The sequence below is a fragment of the Simochromis diagramma genome, unplaced genomic scaffold (assembly GCF_900408965.1).
Source record: "Simochromis diagramma unplaced genomic scaffold, fSimDia1.1 OVJJ01000027.1, whole genome shotgun sequence".
In the NCBI taxonomy this organism is placed as follows: domain Eukaryota; kingdom Metazoa; phylum Chordata; class Actinopteri; order Cichliformes; family Cichlidae; genus Simochromis; species Simochromis diagramma.
In genome coordinates this window covers 273,087-291,784 of record NW_024386904.1, presented here as the reverse complement: position 1 = coordinate 291,784, position 18,698 = coordinate 273,087, and the positions used below count along the sequence as shown (strand labels likewise).

General features: G+C 42.4%; 2 protein-coding genes, 1 long non-coding RNA gene and 1 other non-coding gene across 4 annotated transcripts; all 4 read left to right on the top strand.

Moving 5' to 3' along the window:
• The first annotated feature begins 413 nt into the window (after positions 1-413).
• LOC120735481 lies at positions 414-912 on the top strand. Its single transcript, XR_005696266.1, has 2 exons — positions 414-528; positions 633-912. It is a non-coding gene; the product is annotated as an uncharacterized LOC120735481 (long non-coding RNA).
• Positions 913-2,229: 1,317 nt separating this feature from the next.
• On the top strand, positions 2,230-2,348 carry LOC120735507. Its single transcript, XR_005696281.1, has one exon. It is a non-coding gene; the product is annotated as a 5S ribosomal RNA (ribosomal RNA).
• A 2,379-nt stretch (positions 2,349-4,727) lies between these two features.
• Positions 4,728-18,456, top strand: LOC120735500 (trichohyalin-like; the record flags this gene model as incomplete). Its single annotated transcript, XM_040034887.1, has 3 exons — positions 4,728-6,411; positions 10,654-12,110; positions 18,418-18,456. Coding segments are annotated over exons 1-3 (2,973 nt in total), but the record flags the coding sequence as incomplete, so codon positions are not given.
• Positions 9,158-12,315, top strand: LOC120735478 (trichohyalin-like). Its single transcript, XM_040034868.1, has one exon. It carries the CDS (start codon positions 10,644-10,646, stop codon positions 12,120-12,122), a length of 1,479 nt encoding a protein of 492 aa, XP_039890802.1. The 5' UTR covers positions 9,158-10,643; the 3' UTR covers positions 12,123-12,315.
• Positions 18,457-18,698: the final 242 nt, after the last annotated feature.

The window sequence follows — 18,698 nt, the reverse complement described above, 5'->3', positions numbered from 1 at the left end:
AATTGATAAACGCTGAGCGTCCACACAGCAAAATCTCCAGTGTTAAATTAACACTGGAGAGTGTCTATATGGGTCCACACCTCTGAGTGTTAAATACAACACTGTTGAGTGTTAAATTAACACTTTTGACAGTGTTATATGTTTAAAAGTAACCTAGTCAGTTTTGAAGATTAACAATGGCTAACACTGAGCAGTGCTGATTTTCTAACACTGGAAAATAACTCAAAATGTTAGAAAATTTACCCTTTTTAATTTTTCATATTTATTTCCTATCTTATTCATAGCCTTTCCTTTTTTTTGTTTTCTTTAGGTCACGAGCAGTTGTCCAAGCATTTCACTACATATCGTACTGTGTATGACTGTGTACGTGACAAATAAAATTTGAATTTGAATTTGATTTGAAGAAAGGTTTCTAAAACAGAATGTTGCTCTTCATCACAGGAAGCAGACGAAGATGACGATAAGGATACATTATCTGCTGAGATAGAACCAGATAGACCTAGTGAGGTACACACCATGACAGTAGAGGTATGTTTTAGTCGTGTGTTCTTGTATTTGAAATGTGCAGTGAAGTGATGACGATGACCGGAAAACAACCTTCATATTCATGTTTTTATCTTTTAAATTAACAGAGCAAGGCCGAACATTATCAAGAGGAAGCTCCATCAACTACCCCAGCACATATTAACACAGTGAGACGTTCAATGCCATTCTGCATTTTCATAGCTTTATTTAAACTGCACCATGCATACATTTCAAGCCATTCTTACATTTTACAGTTACCAGTTAAAGAAATTTACAAAATGCACCTCATCCAAACAATGACAAAAACTGACAAAGAAATCACATACTTGGATCGTCAGATTAGAAAGACAGATCTGGAAATTGAATTACTGGAGCACCAGCTAGAGGTGGGTAACATGTTACAGGTGGTTACTCTCAGATAAATGCACAAATGATAATGGCTGGTTTTGTATTTGTAGGAAATAAAGAAGAACAAATAAAATGTTGAATAAAGAGTCCTGATTTATCCTCTGGGGGTGGGGTAAACTAATCTGAAAAGCGATTTTAGCAAATGGTTTCTCTGACAGCTCTTGCATCATGAACATTTTCAGGGTGAACAGGATCCTCTTCCCCAGGTTCATCCACTCATATGGCAGGGTGCTGCTAAGAGAGGCAATATTATGGAGAACAACACATGCCACAATGATGTCGCATGTTCTCTCTGATGATACCTTGAGTCTATGCAGGCACTGGAACCAGGATTTGAATATTCCTAGAGTCTTGTCCACCCGGAGATGGGGAAGTTTAATTACAGCAGCTACAATCCCAAGTATAATCATGAAGTATAACTGAAGGATTTGTACATCAGTCACCTGCTGTGCTACAGAATTCCTCTTTAATACTCCTTCTTACCTTACGAGATTTCTTATACAAAATTTTGTAGCTCATGTGTAAGAGAAAAGTAAATCTTTCTAACTGGTGCATAGTTTGTGTCATAAAGGAAACCCCTGATGGTAACAAAGCAAATTGCCACACAAAGGTTAGTCTGATGTGAAAAGCACGACCTCGCTGTGTTATATTTGATATGTATAGGGTTGGAGCAAGTTGTTCGTAATGGAGACATTCAACGAGATGCTCATCTGGGAATGAAAAAAACTTCTAATCAGGGTGTCACGCACAGAGATCTGAAAGATCTTCCAGGGATGGTGACACTATATAGGCAGCGATGTTATACCTGTTAATCTCTAAGATAGCTCTTAATCTGCTCTGGTGCAGGTTTGGTTCAAGGCAGGCATGTGCAATAGTGCAACTTCTGGTACTGATCGGATGCTAAGTAATTACATGGCCGGTACCAATATGGCCGTAAGCGAAGGAAGCCCGCTATAAAAGACCTTTTATACTTGGCAAATGTCACACACTTTAAAATATAGTATTGTGCGAAGCTTCACATGTTACAGGGAAAACATGCAAACCTTTTTTGCGAACTGCAGCTTCAACACTGAGCTGCAAAAATGCTTTTCCCGCGGTAACGTCACCATAATAACACATGTTACTTTCTCACAGCACAGTGTTAAAGTGACACAGAGCACACAGTGTGTTAGGACCATTTGGAAGTGCAACATTTTTGCGCTTTGGACAATTCAACTTATATACAGGACAGAAAAACGTAAGCATGACTGTGTCATCACAGCATGTATAAAGAGGCTGTTTGTGAAGCAGTCCCTCGCTTACGGCCACACCACCCTGAACACGCCCGATCTCGTCTGATCTCGGAAGCCAAGCTGGGTCGGGCCTGGTCAGTTCTTGGATGGGAGACCGCCTGGGAATACCAGGTGCTGTAAGCTTTTGCACTTAAGATTATCTTGTTAATAATTTTACCTCCTCACTACATACGACTCTGGATACTGTAGCTCCTGTGAAAACTAAGGTCTCTAATCAGAAGTACCTGACTCCGTGGTATAATTCTCAAACACGTAGCCTAAAGCAGATGACTCGTAATCTGGAGAGGAAATGGCGTGTCACAAATTTAGAGGATCATCATTTAGCCTGGAGAAATAGTTTGCTGCTTTATAAGAAAGCCCTCCGCAAAGCCAGAACATCTTACTACTCATCACTGATTGAAGAAAATAAGAACAACCCCAGGTTTCTCTTCAGCACTGTAGCCAGGCTGACAAAAAGTCAGAGCTCTTTTGAACCAACAATCCCTTTAACGTTAACTAGTAATGACTTCATGAACTTCTTCACAATAAAATTTTTATCATTAGAGAAAAAATTACCAATAATCATCCCACAGATGTAATATTATCTACAGCTACTCTTAGTACCATTGATGTTAAGTTAGACTCTTTTTCTCCAATTGATCTTTCTGAGTTAACTTCAATAATTACTTCCTCCAAACCATCAACGTGTCTTTTAGACCCCATTCCTACAAAACTGCTCAAAGAAGTCCTGCCATTAATTAATGCTTCGATCTTAAATATGATCAACCTATCTCTAATGATCGGCTATGTACCACAGGCCTTCAAGCTGGCTGTAGTTAAACCTTTACTCAAAAAGCATCTCTAGACCCAGCAGTCTTAGCTAATTATAGGCCAATCTCTAACCTTCCTTTATATCAAAAATCCTTGAAAGAGTAGTTGTCAAACAGCTAACAGATCATCTGCAGAGGAATGGTTTATTTGAAGAGTTTCAGTCAGGTTTCAGAGCTCAGCACAGCACAGAAACAGCTTTAGTGAAGGTTACAAATGATCTTCTTATGGCCTCTGACAGTGGACTCATCTCTGTGCTTGTCCTGCTAGACCTCAGTGCAGCGTTCGATACTGTCGACCATAATATCCTATTAGAGCGATTAGAACATGCTGTAGGTATTACAGGTACTGTGCTGCAGTGGTTTGTATCATATCTATCTAATAGACTCCAGTTTGTGCATGTAAATGGAGAGTCCTCTTCACACACTGAGGTTAATTATGGAGTTCCACAGGGTTCAGTGCTAGGACCAATTCTGTTTACATTATACATGCTTCCCTTAGGCAGCATCATTAGAAGACATAGCATACATTTACACTGCTATGCAGATGACACCCAGCTCTATCTGTCCATGAAGCCAGATAACACACACCAATGAGTTAAACTGCAGGAATGTCTTAAAGACATAAAGACCTGGATGGCCGCTAACTTTCTACTTCTTAATTCAGATCAAACTGAGGTTATTGTACTCGGCCCTAAACATCTTAGAAATATGGTATCTAACCAGATTCTTACTCTGGATGGCATTACCTTGGCCTCCAGTAACACTGTGAGGAACCTTGGAGTCATTTTTGACCAGGACATGTCCTTCAACGCACATATTAAACAAATATGTAAGACTGCTTTCTTCCATTTGTGCAACATCTCTAAGATTAGAAATATCCTGTCTCAGAGTGACGCTGAAAAACTAGTTCATGCATTTATTACTTCCAGGCTGGACGACTGTAATTCATTATTATCAGGATGTCCAAAAAACTCACTGAAAAGCCTTCAGCTAATCCAAAATGCTGCAGCAAGAGTCCTGACAGGGACTAGAAAGAGAGAGCAGATTTCTCCTGTACCATATCACCCTATTAGAGCACTTCGCTCTCGCTCTGCAGGCCTACTTGTTGTTCCTAGAGTATTTAAAAGTAGAATGGGAGGCAGAGCCTTCAGTTTTCAGGCCCCTCTTCTGTGGAACCAGCTTCCAGTTTGGATTCAGGAGACAGACACTATCTCTACTTTCAAGATTAGGCTTAAAACTTTCCTTTTTGCTAAAGCATATAGTTAGGGCTGGACCAGGTGACCCTGAATCCTCCCTTAGTTATGCTGCAATAGATGTAGGCTGCCGGGGGATTCCCATGATGCATTGAGTTTTTCCTTTCCAGTCACCTTTCTCACTCACTATGTATTAATAGACCTCTCTGCATTGAATCATATCTGTTATTAACCTCTGTCTCTCTTCCACAGCATGTCTTTATCCTGTCTTCGTTCTCTCACCCCAACCGGTCGCAGCAGATGGCCCCGCCCCTCCCTGAGCCTGGTTCTGCCGGAGGTTTCTTCCTGTTAAAAGGGAGTTTTTCCTTCCCACTGTCGCCAAAGTGCTTGCTCATAGGGGGTCATATGATTGTTGGGTTTTTCTCTGTATCTATGAAGCGCCTTGAGGCGACTTTTGTTGTGATTTGGCGCTATATAAATAAATAAAAATAAAATTGTATAACAGAGATTGAAACTTTATTGATAATTTGTCCAAGTTGAAAAATGCCCTCCTCCAAAAATATCACGTGACAACCTCATTGCCTTACAGAATTATGACGTCACACACGTAGAATCTTACCACCATTCTTTCCTTTGATCCTTTGAGCCTTAAAACCTATAAATAGGGGTGAAGAGCAACGACTTTTAGTCCGTTTCTCGCAGCCTTGATGTGTGCAGCATTGAACCGTTCGCCAGAAAAGCCTTTTGAAATATTTGGATCCTTTGCAATTGTAACTGTATCCAGACCCAACATGTCTCAAACAAATCCAAAGGGACAAGAAGTTGACCCCTATGCTCTTCCCTGGGATGAGCCACTAGACTCTTCCTTTTCCTCTCTTCCTTGGTGTGACCAAGTGGAACTAGAGGAAAAGCGTTTGGAAGAAATGGAGGATGAAGCGCTCAGAAACACAGAGAAGATTAAGTTCTTGATGGAGGAAAATGAGCAAAAGAGCGCTCAACTAAAAAAGTTGTCATACCAGCTTCAAGAAAAGGAAGCTATTATTGAGGAGAAACAACAGGATCTCCATGACATGGACAAAAAGAACCAGGAGCTCCAAGGAAAGCTTGATGAAGCCCTGCAACAAAATAAAAAACTTGTCCAAGAGAAGAAACAAGACGGCATGAAGAAGAGAGGGCTGCACAGCAATCTCCAAGAAATGGAGCTAATGTACAGTGTAGACAAAAAAAGGCTTGATCGCACACTGCGAGAAAATGAAAAGCTTCTCCAAGAGAAAAGGCAAAAGGAGTTAAAAGAGAAAGAAATGCATTCCAAGCTTCAGAGCATCAAGCAACACATTGAAAGCTTGCAAGGAAAGCTTGATCAAGCTCTGCGACAAAATAGAAAACTCCTCCAAGAGAAGATGCAAGACAGCACGAAGAAGAGAGGGCTGCACTCCAAGCTCCGAGACATGGAGCTAATGTACAATGTTGACAAAAAAAGGCTTGATCGCACAGAGCAAGCAAATGAGAAGCTTCTCCAAGAGAAAAGGGAACAAGAAATCAAACAAAAAGAAATGCATTCCAACCTTCAGAGCATCAAGCAACACAACGAAAGCTTGCAAGGAAAGCTTGATGAAGCTCTGCGACAAAATAAAGAAATCCTTCAAGAGAAAGAGCAGCTGGACAGAAAGCAGGGAGACATGGAGTGCCAACTCCAGCTCATGGAGGGAAACGACAGGATGCTGCAGGTAAAGTTCGATGAGACACTGCACAAATATCAAGACCTGCTTCAAGAGAGAGAACAGCTGGTCAGTAAGCAGAGAGAAGAAAAACTTCTTCTCCAGGAGTTTGAGAAGAAAAACCAAAACCTGCAAGAACTTTACAACAAAATGAAGTTCAAAGCATCTGAGCTGGAAGGAGAAAATGAAAAACTCCAAAAACAGGAGGCAACATCTAAAGTGCTGAAAGAAAGGTTGGAAGAAAAACAAGCTGAAATAGAAGAAGTGGAGAAAAAATGCAACAAGCTGCAGAAGCAAAACACCGAAACAATCGAGGAGCTGAAAATCCTCATCCTCGAGAAAAAGGTGCTCGTGGAAGAGCAGCTGAAGAAAAAGAAAAAACGCTTCTGCTTCTTCTGGAGGAAGAACACTCCTTCTTTCACTACTGCCAATGTCACCTCTTCTTCCCCCACCTCTGTTCCAGCTTAATTCCCCCCCCCTTAACTACCAACTCCTCTCCCATCTCCCTCCCCTCTTTTCACAGTCACCCCCCAACCAGTCCCGACAGTTGACTGCCCCCTCTAGAGCCTGGTTCTGTCATAGGTTTCTTCCTTTAAAGGGAGTTTTTCCTATCCACTGTCGCCTAGTGCTTGCTCAGAGGGGATTGTTGGGGTTTTCTCTCCTCCCTCCCTTTACTTTACATCCCACCCACCCCCACCTTTTCTTTTTTCTTAATAATTGAACAATAAAAACAATTGGCCGCTAATTAAATGTGTCAAATCAATGTCTTTATTCAAGAATACAAGAAATGGGTAATAGCTGCATGTGTGTTTGTGTGTGTGCATAATATGCATACTTTACGTGTTGGATCCAAATCCCACAAGGAATTAAATAAAACAAGAAGACAAACAAAAACAAATATTTCTCTCCCTTCCCAGGTCAGGAATCAGGATGAGGAAGAAATGAGGTCAGATCAGTGCAGGTTTTTGCACTACTGACATAAAGTTTCTGCTGATTAAAAAAAGTATGTCGATATTTCTGAAATACATTTGCAAACAAATAACTTTGACAACTTGTGTTTTTTCATAAAAGAAAAAATCAGAGAGCAGAGCTGGTAAAACAGCTTAGCTCCGCAGGTTACAGGAGATCAGATGCCAAATACTTTTCATGACAGTCTTCGTTATTGCATAAATCTCCCCTTTTATCATTGATCAGTAAATCACTGCATATACATTCATCTAACCGTTATAATTTCATGAGTAAAGATTCTCAGATGACTGAATGGCGGTTTTAGTAAATGTTGAACTTTATTGTGATTTCTATTTTTAGAATCAATAGCACACATTTTGATTTCGTTTTGCAAGCTGCTGATTTCACACAGATCCACTGCCCAAACGTGCCTTTGAGTTTTTCATCATTTAACAAGAATAGGCTCAGGCAATCATTGTGTAATTAGGCTTTGGGAAGGTCTGGGGACAGGTATGATGGTGGTGGTTTTAAAGCACTGTGGCACAACAGCTTGACTCAGGGAGATGTTAAAGATGCCCGCTAGGACATCAGTCAGCTGGTCAGCACGGGCTCCGAGCACGCGTCCAGGTATATTGTCTGGTCCAGCAGCTTTGTGTGGGTTGACTTTAGTGAGAGTCCTTCTCACACTGGCCGTGGACAGGGACAGCACTTGGTTGTCTGGCAAGGGGGTGGCCCTCTATAGTCCGTCTTGCGTCCCATTTAAACAAGTGCGTGTTCACACTGCCCCTGGATGTCCTGGCCTCTGAGGTTAAGGTGTACGGCTCCTGGTTGTCAACTGACCAATTTATCATGGCAAAGCCTGTGGTGGACAAAAGATAAGAGGCTGATTATAAAAATGATCCATGCACGCCTTATGACCTACAGCATGTACAGTTAACACAGCTAAATGGCTGTGAAATTGTAAAATTACTTTTGAAATAAAGCTATTCAAAGTCAATTAACTGTGACTATAATAATAGCAATGTTAGCCAGCAAACAAAACGTTAGCACTAATTAAAATAAGCTGCTAGGTGATGTTACTGTTTCAAGTTCTCTCATTGTTTGACATGTAGGGCAGATATTTTGGTGACACTGAGATTAGCCAGACACTAAACAGCAGTGTAATATCAACGCTAGATTAGATGTTTTCTAATCCGATAAAATGACATTATTCCTGTTTATAGAAGATGTTTGTCGTCTGTTTGTTTGACTGACAGGAACAGGAAATAGTGGTTGGAAATTACTGTTGGTGTTACATGAGGGTAAAGAAGGGCTTTAAGCACCTGGGTAAAAACTGGACCCATGATGAAACACTACAACAAGTACAACATATTCTTCAGTTTTAATATGTGACCATACTGTGCAGACTGCTGATGAGTTACACGGTTACATTTCATTAATCATTGTTAAACTAAAGTGGTAAGCAGTTACTTTATCCTTTCACTTAAAATTTCCAGGAAAAACACTACCTTGGCTACTTTTGTGCTTACATTTGATCTATGCTGGGTCACTACTTTTGCACTATAATGCTGCTGCTGACACCTTGGTTCACACTGACAATTAGAAAAAAGCTGATAGGAAAAGAAGGATGGAAAATGCCTGGAATTTAGTGACACTTGCAAATACTGCTTCCTCCAAACTGCAAGCATCAATAAAATGTTACAGTATTGTTTTCTAGATCTGTGCATATATCCTTATTGGTAGTTTTCTCGAAATAGAAGATCTTCATTTTTAAAAAAAAATCTCTGATAACATTGCTGAAGCTAGCGCCCACCCCTACTGCGCGTACTGCAAATATAAAACTGATATATACTTACATCATGAAGCAGTTGATGTCTGGTTTCCGACAAATACAGTAAAGAGGTGCGTTCTCCCCCTCCATACCAGTGTTCTCAGGCACTGGTACATGGTCAGTGTCAGACACTTCACTGTCCTACAACATACCACATAGGACCACATTAGAAATGACATGTATGTAGACATGCTAATTATACCTGGCTAAATGGATGCAGTAACAAAATGTTACTTAACTACTCTAGTTATTAGTTTCCAGATGTGTGCAGTTGCTCCAGTCTTACTGACAGTATACTGTTTCAAACACCAGTGCCAACATTTTATTTTTTAAATCTTAGTATGATTCTGCACCAAGACTTGTGGCCTGTTGCTCGGTAACTTATTGTCTGACTACATTAACTACAGTTCATAAACATCATTCAGTTTCTCCTACTTATTTTATTCAGGTTGTATTCCAGCTGTCATAGGGCAAAAGTACACCCTGGACAGGTCGCCAGTCTGTTGGAGGGTTATTAGAGAGACTCAGACAACCACTCACACCAACAGCCAACTAACCTAACCCCGCGCATGTCTTTGGAGTTCAACACCAGTCTGGCCGAATCACAGATAAGCAGGGTGTCTGTGCTGCAGAGCACAGCTGTGTCAGAGACTCTCGACATCAATGTAGCGTTAAGGATGCGGAGCGATGGGTGCACTAACACAATGTAAATATTAAAGTTCTCGCCATTGTCAATATGCTGTTGCGCCCTTGTTCGTATTATTGCAACCATATCTCTAGTCTAGCTTACCCTAAAAGTTTGGAGAGAATTGGTCTGTTAATAAACACGATCGATTGTTTGGGACTGCTCTAGCCATCACGTCGCATAAACAACTCTACTTCCGGTGGGAAAACTAATTAAGGGTAATGTCGCACTAATAACACCTACCACTCGCGTTCATAAGCATACACTATGATCACTTCCACGCAGTAACGTTGTAATAAATATAATCCCCGGTAAAGTCAATTAGCGAACACTACTGGCATGTAATGCCAATGGCGACCATTTCACAAACTGTAGAAAATGCTCAAAATGTTGTCGGCACCAAAAGTGAAGGGCTGACAGTTGTGTTTATATACGAACCGTAAGCGCTAATGTTGGTTAGCATCAGCTAAAGCGAGGAAGTTTGACACTTGCAGAGGCAGTGAACGCAGAGAGAGCTTAAAAACGCATTGTGGGTTTTTTTTTTTTGTTTAGTCTTTGCTTCGTTATTTTTTTTTGCATTAAGACGTTGCACACAAAATTACAGATATAACGGTGACTTAGCTGCTCGTTGGATAAACCCATGGACCTTAGAAAAGATCAACACTACTCGGATGTAAGCACCCGTGTATAACACAATAGGCAAAATTACGCTTGCTAACCTTTCCACATCACAGGCTTCACATTAAATAAACTTTTTTTCAAATACTCACCATGATCTGAGACCGTTTAAATATTTTGTTACTCTGAAAATATGGCAGTATGAAGCTAAACCTTTAGCTTGACGGCTAAAGCAATGCTAAGATTTACACGGAAACGATCAGCGAACATCGTCAAAGTACTATTGGTCTACATTCTTCTTCTATGGTAGCAGCCTGGGCAGAGTAACAGCCAACTTTAAACTGCGCCATCTGTTGGCACCAATTACAGTAGAAAACATTATTGCGACAACACGTTTTTTGGGGAAAATAACAGAGATTGAAACTTTACTGATAATTTGTCCAAGTTGAAAAATGCCCTCCTCCAAAAATATCACGTGACAACCTCATTGCCTTACAGAATTATGACGTCACACACGTAGAATCTTACCACCATTCTTTCCTTTGATCCTTTGACCCTTAAAACCTATAAATAGGGGTGAAGAGCAACGACTTTTAGTCCGTTTCTCGCAGCCTTGATGTGTGCAGCATTGAACCGTTCGCCAGAAAAGCCTTTTGAAATATTTGGATCCTTTGCAATTGTAACTGTATCCAGACCCAACATGTCTCAAACAAATCCAAAGGGACAAGAAGTTGACCCCTATGCTCTTCCCTGGGATGAGCCACTAGACTCTTCCTTTTCCTCTCTTCCTTGGTGTGACCAAGTGGAACTAGAGGAAAAGCATTTGGAAGAAATGGAGGATGAAGCGCTCAGAAACACAGAGAAGATTAAGTTCTTGATGGAGGAAAATGAGCAAAAGAGCGCTCAACTAAAAAGGCTGTCATACCAGCTTCAAGAAAAGGAAGCTATTATTGAGGAGAAACAACAGGATCTCCATGACATGGACAAAAAGAACCAGGAGCTCCAAGGAAAGCTTGATGAAGCCCTGCAACAAAATAAAAAACTTGTCCAAGAGAAGAAACAAGACGGCATGAAGAAGAGAGGGCTGCACAGCAATCTCCAAGAAATGGAGCTAATGTACAGTGTAGACAAAAAAAGGCTTGATCGCACACTGCGAGAAAATGAAAAGCTTCTCCAAGAGAAAAGGCAAAAGGAGTTAAAAGAGAAAGAAATGCATTCCAAGTTTCAGAGCATCAAGCAACACGTTGAAAGCTTGCAAGGAAAGCTTGATGAAGCTCTGCGACAAAATAGAAAACTCCTCCAAGAGAAGATGCAAGACAGCACGAAGAAGAGAGGGCTGCACTCCAAGCTCCGAGACATGGAGCTAATGTACAATGTTGACAAAAAAAGGCTTGATCGCACAGAGCAAGCAAATGAGAAGCTTCTCCAAGAGAAAAGGGAACAAGAAATCAAACAAAAAGAAATGCATTCCAACCTTCAGAGCATCAAGCAACACAACGAAAGCTTGCAAGGAAAGCTTGATGAAGCTCTGCGACAAAATAAAGAAATCCTTCAAGAGAAAGAGCAGCTGGACAGAAAGCAGGGAGACATGGAGTGCCAACTCCAGCTCATGGAGGGAAACGACAGGATGCTGCAGGTAAAGTTCGATGAGACACTGCACAAATATCAAGACCTGCTTCAAGAGAGAGAACAGCTGGTCAGTAAGCAGAGAGAAGAAAAACTTCTTCTCCAGGAGTTTGAGAAGAAAAACCAAAACCTGCAAGAACTTTACAACAAAATGAAGTTCAAAGCATCTGAGCTGGAAGGAGAAAATGAAAAACTCCAAAAACAGGAGGCAACATCTAAAGTGCTGAAAGAAAGGTTGGAAGAAAAACAAGCTGAAATAGAAGAAGTGGAGAAAAAATGCAACAAGCTGCAGAAGCAAAACACCGAAACAATCGAGGAGCTGAAAATCCTCATCCTCGAGAAAAAGGTGCTCGTGGAAGAGCAGCTGAAGAAAAAGAAAAAACGCTTCTGCTTCTTCTGGAGGAAGAACACTCCTTCTTTCACTACTGCCAATGTCACCTCTTCTTCCCCCACCTCTGTTCCAGCTTAATTCCCCCCCCCTTAACTACCAACTCCTCTCCCATCTCCCTCCCCTCTTTTCACAGTCACCCCCCAACCAGTCCCGACAGTTGACTGCCCCCTCTAGAGCCTGGTTCTGTCATAGGTTTCTTCCTTTAAAGGGAGTTTTTCCTATCCACTGTCGCCTAGTGCTTGCTCAGAGGGGATTGTTGGGGTTTTCTCTCCTCCCTCCCTTTACTTTACATCCCACCCACCCCCACCTTTTCTTTTTTCTTAATAATTGAACAATAAAAACAATTGGCCGCTAATTAAATGTGTCAAATCAATGTCTTTATTCAAGAATACAAGAAATGGGTAATAGCTGCATGTGTGTTTGTGTGTGTGCATAATATGCATACTTTACGTGTTGGATCCAAATCCCACAAGGAATTAAATAAAACAAGAAGACAAACAAAAACAAATATTTCTCTCCCTTCCCAGGTCAGGAATCAGGATGAGGAAGAAATGAGGTCAGATCAGTGCAGGTTTTTGCACTACTGACATAAAGTTTCTGCTGATTAAAAAAAGTATGTCGATATTTCTGAAATATATTTGCAAACAAATAACTTTGACAACTTGTGTTTTTTCATAAAAGAAAAATCAGAGAGCAGAGCTGGTAAAACAGCTTAGCTCCGCAGGTTACAGGAGATCAGATGCCAAATACTTTTCATGACAGTCTTCGTTATTGCATAAATCTCCCCTTTTATCATTGATCAGTAAATCACTGCATATACATTCATCTAACCGTTATCATTTCATGAGTAAAGATTCTCAGATGACTGAATGGCGGTTTTAGTAAATGTTGAACTTTATTGTGATTTCTATTTTTAGAATCAATAGCACACATTTTGATTTCGTTTTGCAAGCTGCTGATTTCACACAGATCCACTGCCCAAACGTGCCTTTGAGTTTTTCATCATTTAACAAGAATAGGCTCAGGCAATCATTGTGTAATTAGGCTTTGGGAAGGTCTGGGGACAGGTATGATGGTGGTGGTTTTAAAGCACTGTGGCACAACAGCTTGACTCAGGGAGATGTTAAAGATGCCCGCTAGGACATCAGTCAGCTGGTCAGCACGGGCTCCGAGCACGCGTCCAGGTATATTGTCTGGTCCAGCAGCTTTGTGTGGGTTGACTTTAGTGAGAGTCCTTCTCACACTGGCCGTGGACAGGGACAGCACTTGGTTGTCTGGCAAGGGGGTGGCCCTCTATAGTCCGTCTTGCGTCCCATTTAAACAAGTGCGTGTTCACACTGCCCCTGGATGTCCTGGCCTCTGAGGTTAAGGTGTACGGCTCCTGGTTGTCAACTGACCAATTTATCATGGCAAAGCCTGTGGTGGACAAAAGATAAGAGGCTGATTATAAAAATGATCCATGCACGCCTTATGACCTACAGCATGTACAGTTAACACAGCTAAATGGCTGTGAAATTGTAAAATTACTTTTGAAATAAAGCTATTCAAAGTCAATTAACTGTGACTATAATAATAGCAATGTTAGCCAGCAAACAAAACGTTAGCACTAATTAAAATAAGCTGCTAGGTGATGTTACTGTTTCAAGTTCTCTCATTGTTTGACATGTAGGGCAGATATTTTGGTGACACTGAGATTAGCCAGACACTAAACAGCAGTGTAATATCAACGCTAGATTAGATGTTTTCTAATCCGATAAAATGACATTATTCCTGTTTATAGAAGATGTTTGTCGTCTGTTTGTTTGACTGACAGGAACAGGAAATAGTGGTTGGAAATTACTGTTGGTGTTACATGAGGGTAAAGAAGGGCTTTAAGCACCTGGGTAAAAACTGGACCCATGATGAAACACTACAACAAGTACAACATATTCTTCAGTTTTAATATGTGACCATACTGTGCAGACTGCTGATGAGTTACACGGTTACATTTCATTAATCATTGTTAATATTCATTGTTACGTCCCCTGGCTAGTCTAGGGGGTTGAAGGGACGAACATAAATGTGGATAGAGAAGGAGGAGCCAAGATGGTAATTTTAAAAGGTTTATTTAATACTGGTGATGGGGTTCAGACCGAGGTGTAACGTCAGGGAGAGCCAAGGCCAACATAACAAACAAAACATCCCTGACGTAGAAATAAAAGAAACTTACCTAACTCCAAAGAAACAAAATATACAACCTATAACCATAACCTACCTAACAACACATAAACAGGAGAAAACAGGGTGTCAAAACAAAAGGCAGCTCTCCCCTACAAGCAGTCTGAACATGAAACAACAATGCTCACACAAAATACAAAGGCATGCAAGCCTGCACAAGTATGGCAACCAAAATGGCCAGAGGGCCCAGAAGCACAGCTCCACAGGCCTTAAGTAGTGCTCTGCTGATTACCAATTAGCCGGACTCTGCGCAACATCCAATCAGGACAGAGGAGGTGGAGCCTGGACAAAACAAAGGGTTAATAGGGAGAAGAGACATCCTCCTGGGGGATGTAACATTCATGCATTACAGTTATCCTTAGTCTCTGTGGCATCTACATGCTGTCTCTTAAACCTTTAATAAGGGGGTTATTGATTTTGCTTCTTTACAGGTTTTAACAGTCCATCGACAGAGAGCAGCAACCCGGCAAACTAAATCCTCATTGTTTCCTGGAGAAGGAAAAACAGGAACATTTTTTTGGATCAAGAATTTAGTCCAGCAAAAAAATAGCATTGCAGTGAATATCAGATATGTTAGGCTCCTGTGGATTCTGACGGTTAGTATTCGTTCTTCTCTAATGCTTTACCACCTCCAATTGCAACACTTCTGGCAAGAATTATAGACAGTTTTCCTCACTGCCAGTTGCAATAACAGGACAGAAGAACTGACAATCCTTTCTTTTTTGTATTTTTCCCATATTTTTAAAATGAAAAGAGCATTTCACCAAGCAAAGTTTTATTGATTATTTCAAAAGATAATTTAGCAAACTGTTATCCTTGGATTCTGAGCCTCTTATCAGCGTTTAATTTCAGTGCCACTGCTGGCTGACTGTATTTTGTTTGGCGAACAACAAGCACTAGTGAACTGAAATACCTTGGCAATTGAGTAGAGTGCAGCCAAACTTAAAGGTGAACCTGAAGAAATGCAAAGACACCCTGTAGTAGGACTCGACTTAAGCGGTCAAAGAAGTGCAGGAGACTGATGCTGTCCAGTGTAGCAAGTGATTTATTCATCATTTTGTGGCCCAAACAATATTTACAAAGAAACAAATAAGAAACTCAACTCTATAATTAACTCAATTCAAATAAACATAACTGAACTTAAATCAACAGAAGTTAAGGTCAAACTGCACACAGCTACACTGACCTGAACCTTTTTCTTGAAACACCTGAGTTCTTCTGCTTAAATAGTCCACTTAACCAAACAATTTCTCCTCTGGACTATTCCATTCAGTAGGTAGGTAAGATGAACATGATTATAGTCAAACCTCTACTACTCCTCTTTAGTGGCAACATAAACTCTGGTGTAATCAATACATATTACAACAATAAATCTATTTCTTCTCAAACCCTCTAAAATCAACTTTATTAAATTATAAGAGTTCTTCCCCTTCTGCACTTGGTCTCTTCCTGTGACCTCAGATGAACCCAGAAGGTATAAAGCAGGAAGTAAAACTACATTTCCTCCTTTTGTTTCTGCAAGACAGGTAGGTAAGGTAAGTTCTAAACAATACAAATTAACAGTTGAAATAAAGAACATATTAACTTAACAGACTTGTAGGAATTGATTTAAACCAAGATGTTATATTATATAATCTGTAGTGATGGGCAGATGAAGCTTCATGAAGCACTGAAGCTTTTCATCCAATTGGTTCACTCCAGCACAAAGCTTCTTGAAGCTTCATTTGCTCTAGTAGGACACCTACTGGACGTAAAAATATTAGTTGGCATGAATTTGAAGAGTGTGGCCTTTTGCACACAGCCTGTAAATGTCAACAACAAAAGGAGTGTGTAAAACATGTATATTGTAGTGATGGCAGTATACTGTGTATATTTATACTGGCAGTATGGAAATGATCATTTGGAAATGCTTAAAATGGAAACGATCATTTACTGTGAGGTGTGGTTGGGGTGTGGACAGTGGTTGTGCTTTTGTAACGCTGAGGTATGGACAGCTACACACTGAGGCTTTGAGCCTCAGTCCTGCCCACATTTTATTCTGTAAAAACTAAATTTCCACTGCTTTTATGGCCTTTTTAGTGGGGAGAACATAGCTAGGATTTAACGATTTAACAAATCTTTTAAATCCTTTGTCCTCCACAATGCTAAATGGCTGGGAGTCCTCAATCACCATGCTAACCAGGTCTTCATCTATTTGAGATTGTTCTGCTGAGGAAAGACAACAAAAACAAAGCACAAATATAAATATCACACACGTAACTTATAACAGCTGTATAATATTGTTATATCATTTAGTAACATTACTGCATGCTATGCGAACACCCTGTTCGAACATAAGAGTGTCCATAAGTGCACGTGGCACCAGGACATTCTAGGCCGTAGGTCGATGATCGATTTTGTAATCGTATCAGCAGACCTGCGACCATATGTTCTGGACACTCGGGTAAAGAGAGGGGCTGAGCTGTCAACTGATCACCACCTGGTGGTGAGTTGGATCAGGTGGCGGGGGAGGACGCTGGACAGACCTGGTGCACCTAAACGTGTAGTGAGGGTGTGCTGGGAACGTCTAGCAGAGGCCCCAGTCCGCGAGATCTTCAACGCACACCTCCGGCAGAGCTTCAACAGCATTCCGAGGGAGACTGGGGACATTGAGTCCGAATGGACCATGTTCAGCGTCTCCATTGCCGAAGCTGCTGCATTGAGCTGCGGCTGCAAGGTGGTTGGTGCCTGCCGTGGTGGTAATCCCCGAACCAAATGGTGGACACCAGAGGTGAAGGGAGCCACCAGGCTGAAGAAGGAGTCCTATCAGGCTTGGTTAGCCTGTGGGACTCCGGAGGCAGCCGACAGGTATCGACAGGCCAAGCGGAATGCGGCTCGGGCAGTGGCTGAAGCAAAAACTCGGGTGTGGGAGGAGTTCGGAGAGGCCATGGAAAAAGACTTTCGGACTGCCTCGAAGAGATTCTGGCAAACCGTCAGACGTCTCAGGAGGGGAAAGCGGTGCTCTACCTGCACTGTGTATAGTGCTGGCGGAGCGCTGCTGACGTCGACTGAGAAAATTGTCGGGCGGTGGAAGGAATACTTCGAGGACCTCCTTAATCCCACTGACACGTCTTCCGAGGAGGAAGCAGAGTCTGGGGATGAGGGGAATGACCCGCCAATTTCCGGGGGCGAGGTCACTGAGGCAGTTAAACAACTCCTTGGTGGCAGAGCCCCTGGTGTTGATGAGGTCCGCCCCGAGTTCCTGAAGGCTCTGGACGTTGTAGGGCTGTCCTGGTTGACACGCCTCTGCAATGTTGCGTGGAGATCAGGGGCAGTACCTGTGGACTGGCAGACCGGGGTGGTGGTCCCCATCTTTAAGAAGGAGGACCGGAGGGTGTGTTCCAACTACAGGGGGATCACACTCCTCAGCCTCCCTGGGAAAGTCTATGCCAGGGTGCTGGAAAGGAGAATTCGTCCGTTAGTCGAACCTCGGATACAGGAGGAACAATGCGGTTTTCGTCCTGGTCGCTGAACACTGGACCAGTTCTTTATCCTCTCCAGGATACTTGAGGGTGCATGGGAGTTTGCCCAACCAGTCTACATGTGTTTTGTGGACTTGGAGAAGGCATTCGACCGTGTCCCTCGGGGTGTCCTGTGGGAGGTGTTGCGGGAATATGGGGTGTCTGGCCCATTGCTACGGGCCATTCGATCCCTATATAACCGTTGCAAGAGCTTGGTTCGCATTGCCGGCAATAAGTCGGACTCGTTCCCGGTGGGTGATGGGCTCCGCCAGGGCTGCCCTTTGTCTCCGGTTCTGTTCATAATTTTTATGGACAGGATTTCTAGGCGCAGCCAAGTGGCGGAGGGCTTTCGCTTTGGTGGCCTCAGAATCTCATCTCTGATTTTTGCAGATGATGTGGTTCTGTTGGCTTCATCGGGTGAGGGCCTCCAGCTCGCACTGGAACGGTTCGCAGCCGAGTGTGAAGCAGCGGGAATGAGGATCAGCACCTCCAAATCTGAGGCCATGGTTCTCAGCCGGAAAAGGGTGGAGTGCCCACTCCGGGTCGGGGATGAGTTCCTGCCCCAAGTGGAGGAGTTCAAGTATCTCGGGGTCTTGTTCTCGAGTGATGGGAGAAGGGAGCCGGAGATCGACAGACGGATTGGGGCTGCAGCTGCAGTAATGCGGACGCTGCACCGGTCCGTCGTGGTGAAGAGGGAGCTGAGTGTAAAAGCGAAGCTCTCAATTTACCTGGTCGATCTACGTCCCTACCCTCACCTATGGCCACGAGCTGTGGGTAGTGACCGAAAGAACGAGATCGCGGATACAAGCGGCAGAAATGAGCTTCCTCCGAAGGGTGGCTGGCCTCTCCCTTAGAGATAGGGTGAGAAGTTCGGCCATCCGGGAGGGGCTCAGAGTAGAGCAGCTGCTGCTCCACATCGAAAGGAGCCAGCTGAGGT

Bases quoted from the DNA above. Each gene is read 5' to 3' on its own strand.
- LOC120735478 (XM_040034868.1), top strand. From the start codon at position 10,644: ATGTGTGCAGCATTGAACCGTTCGCCAGAAAAGCCTTTTGAAATATTT.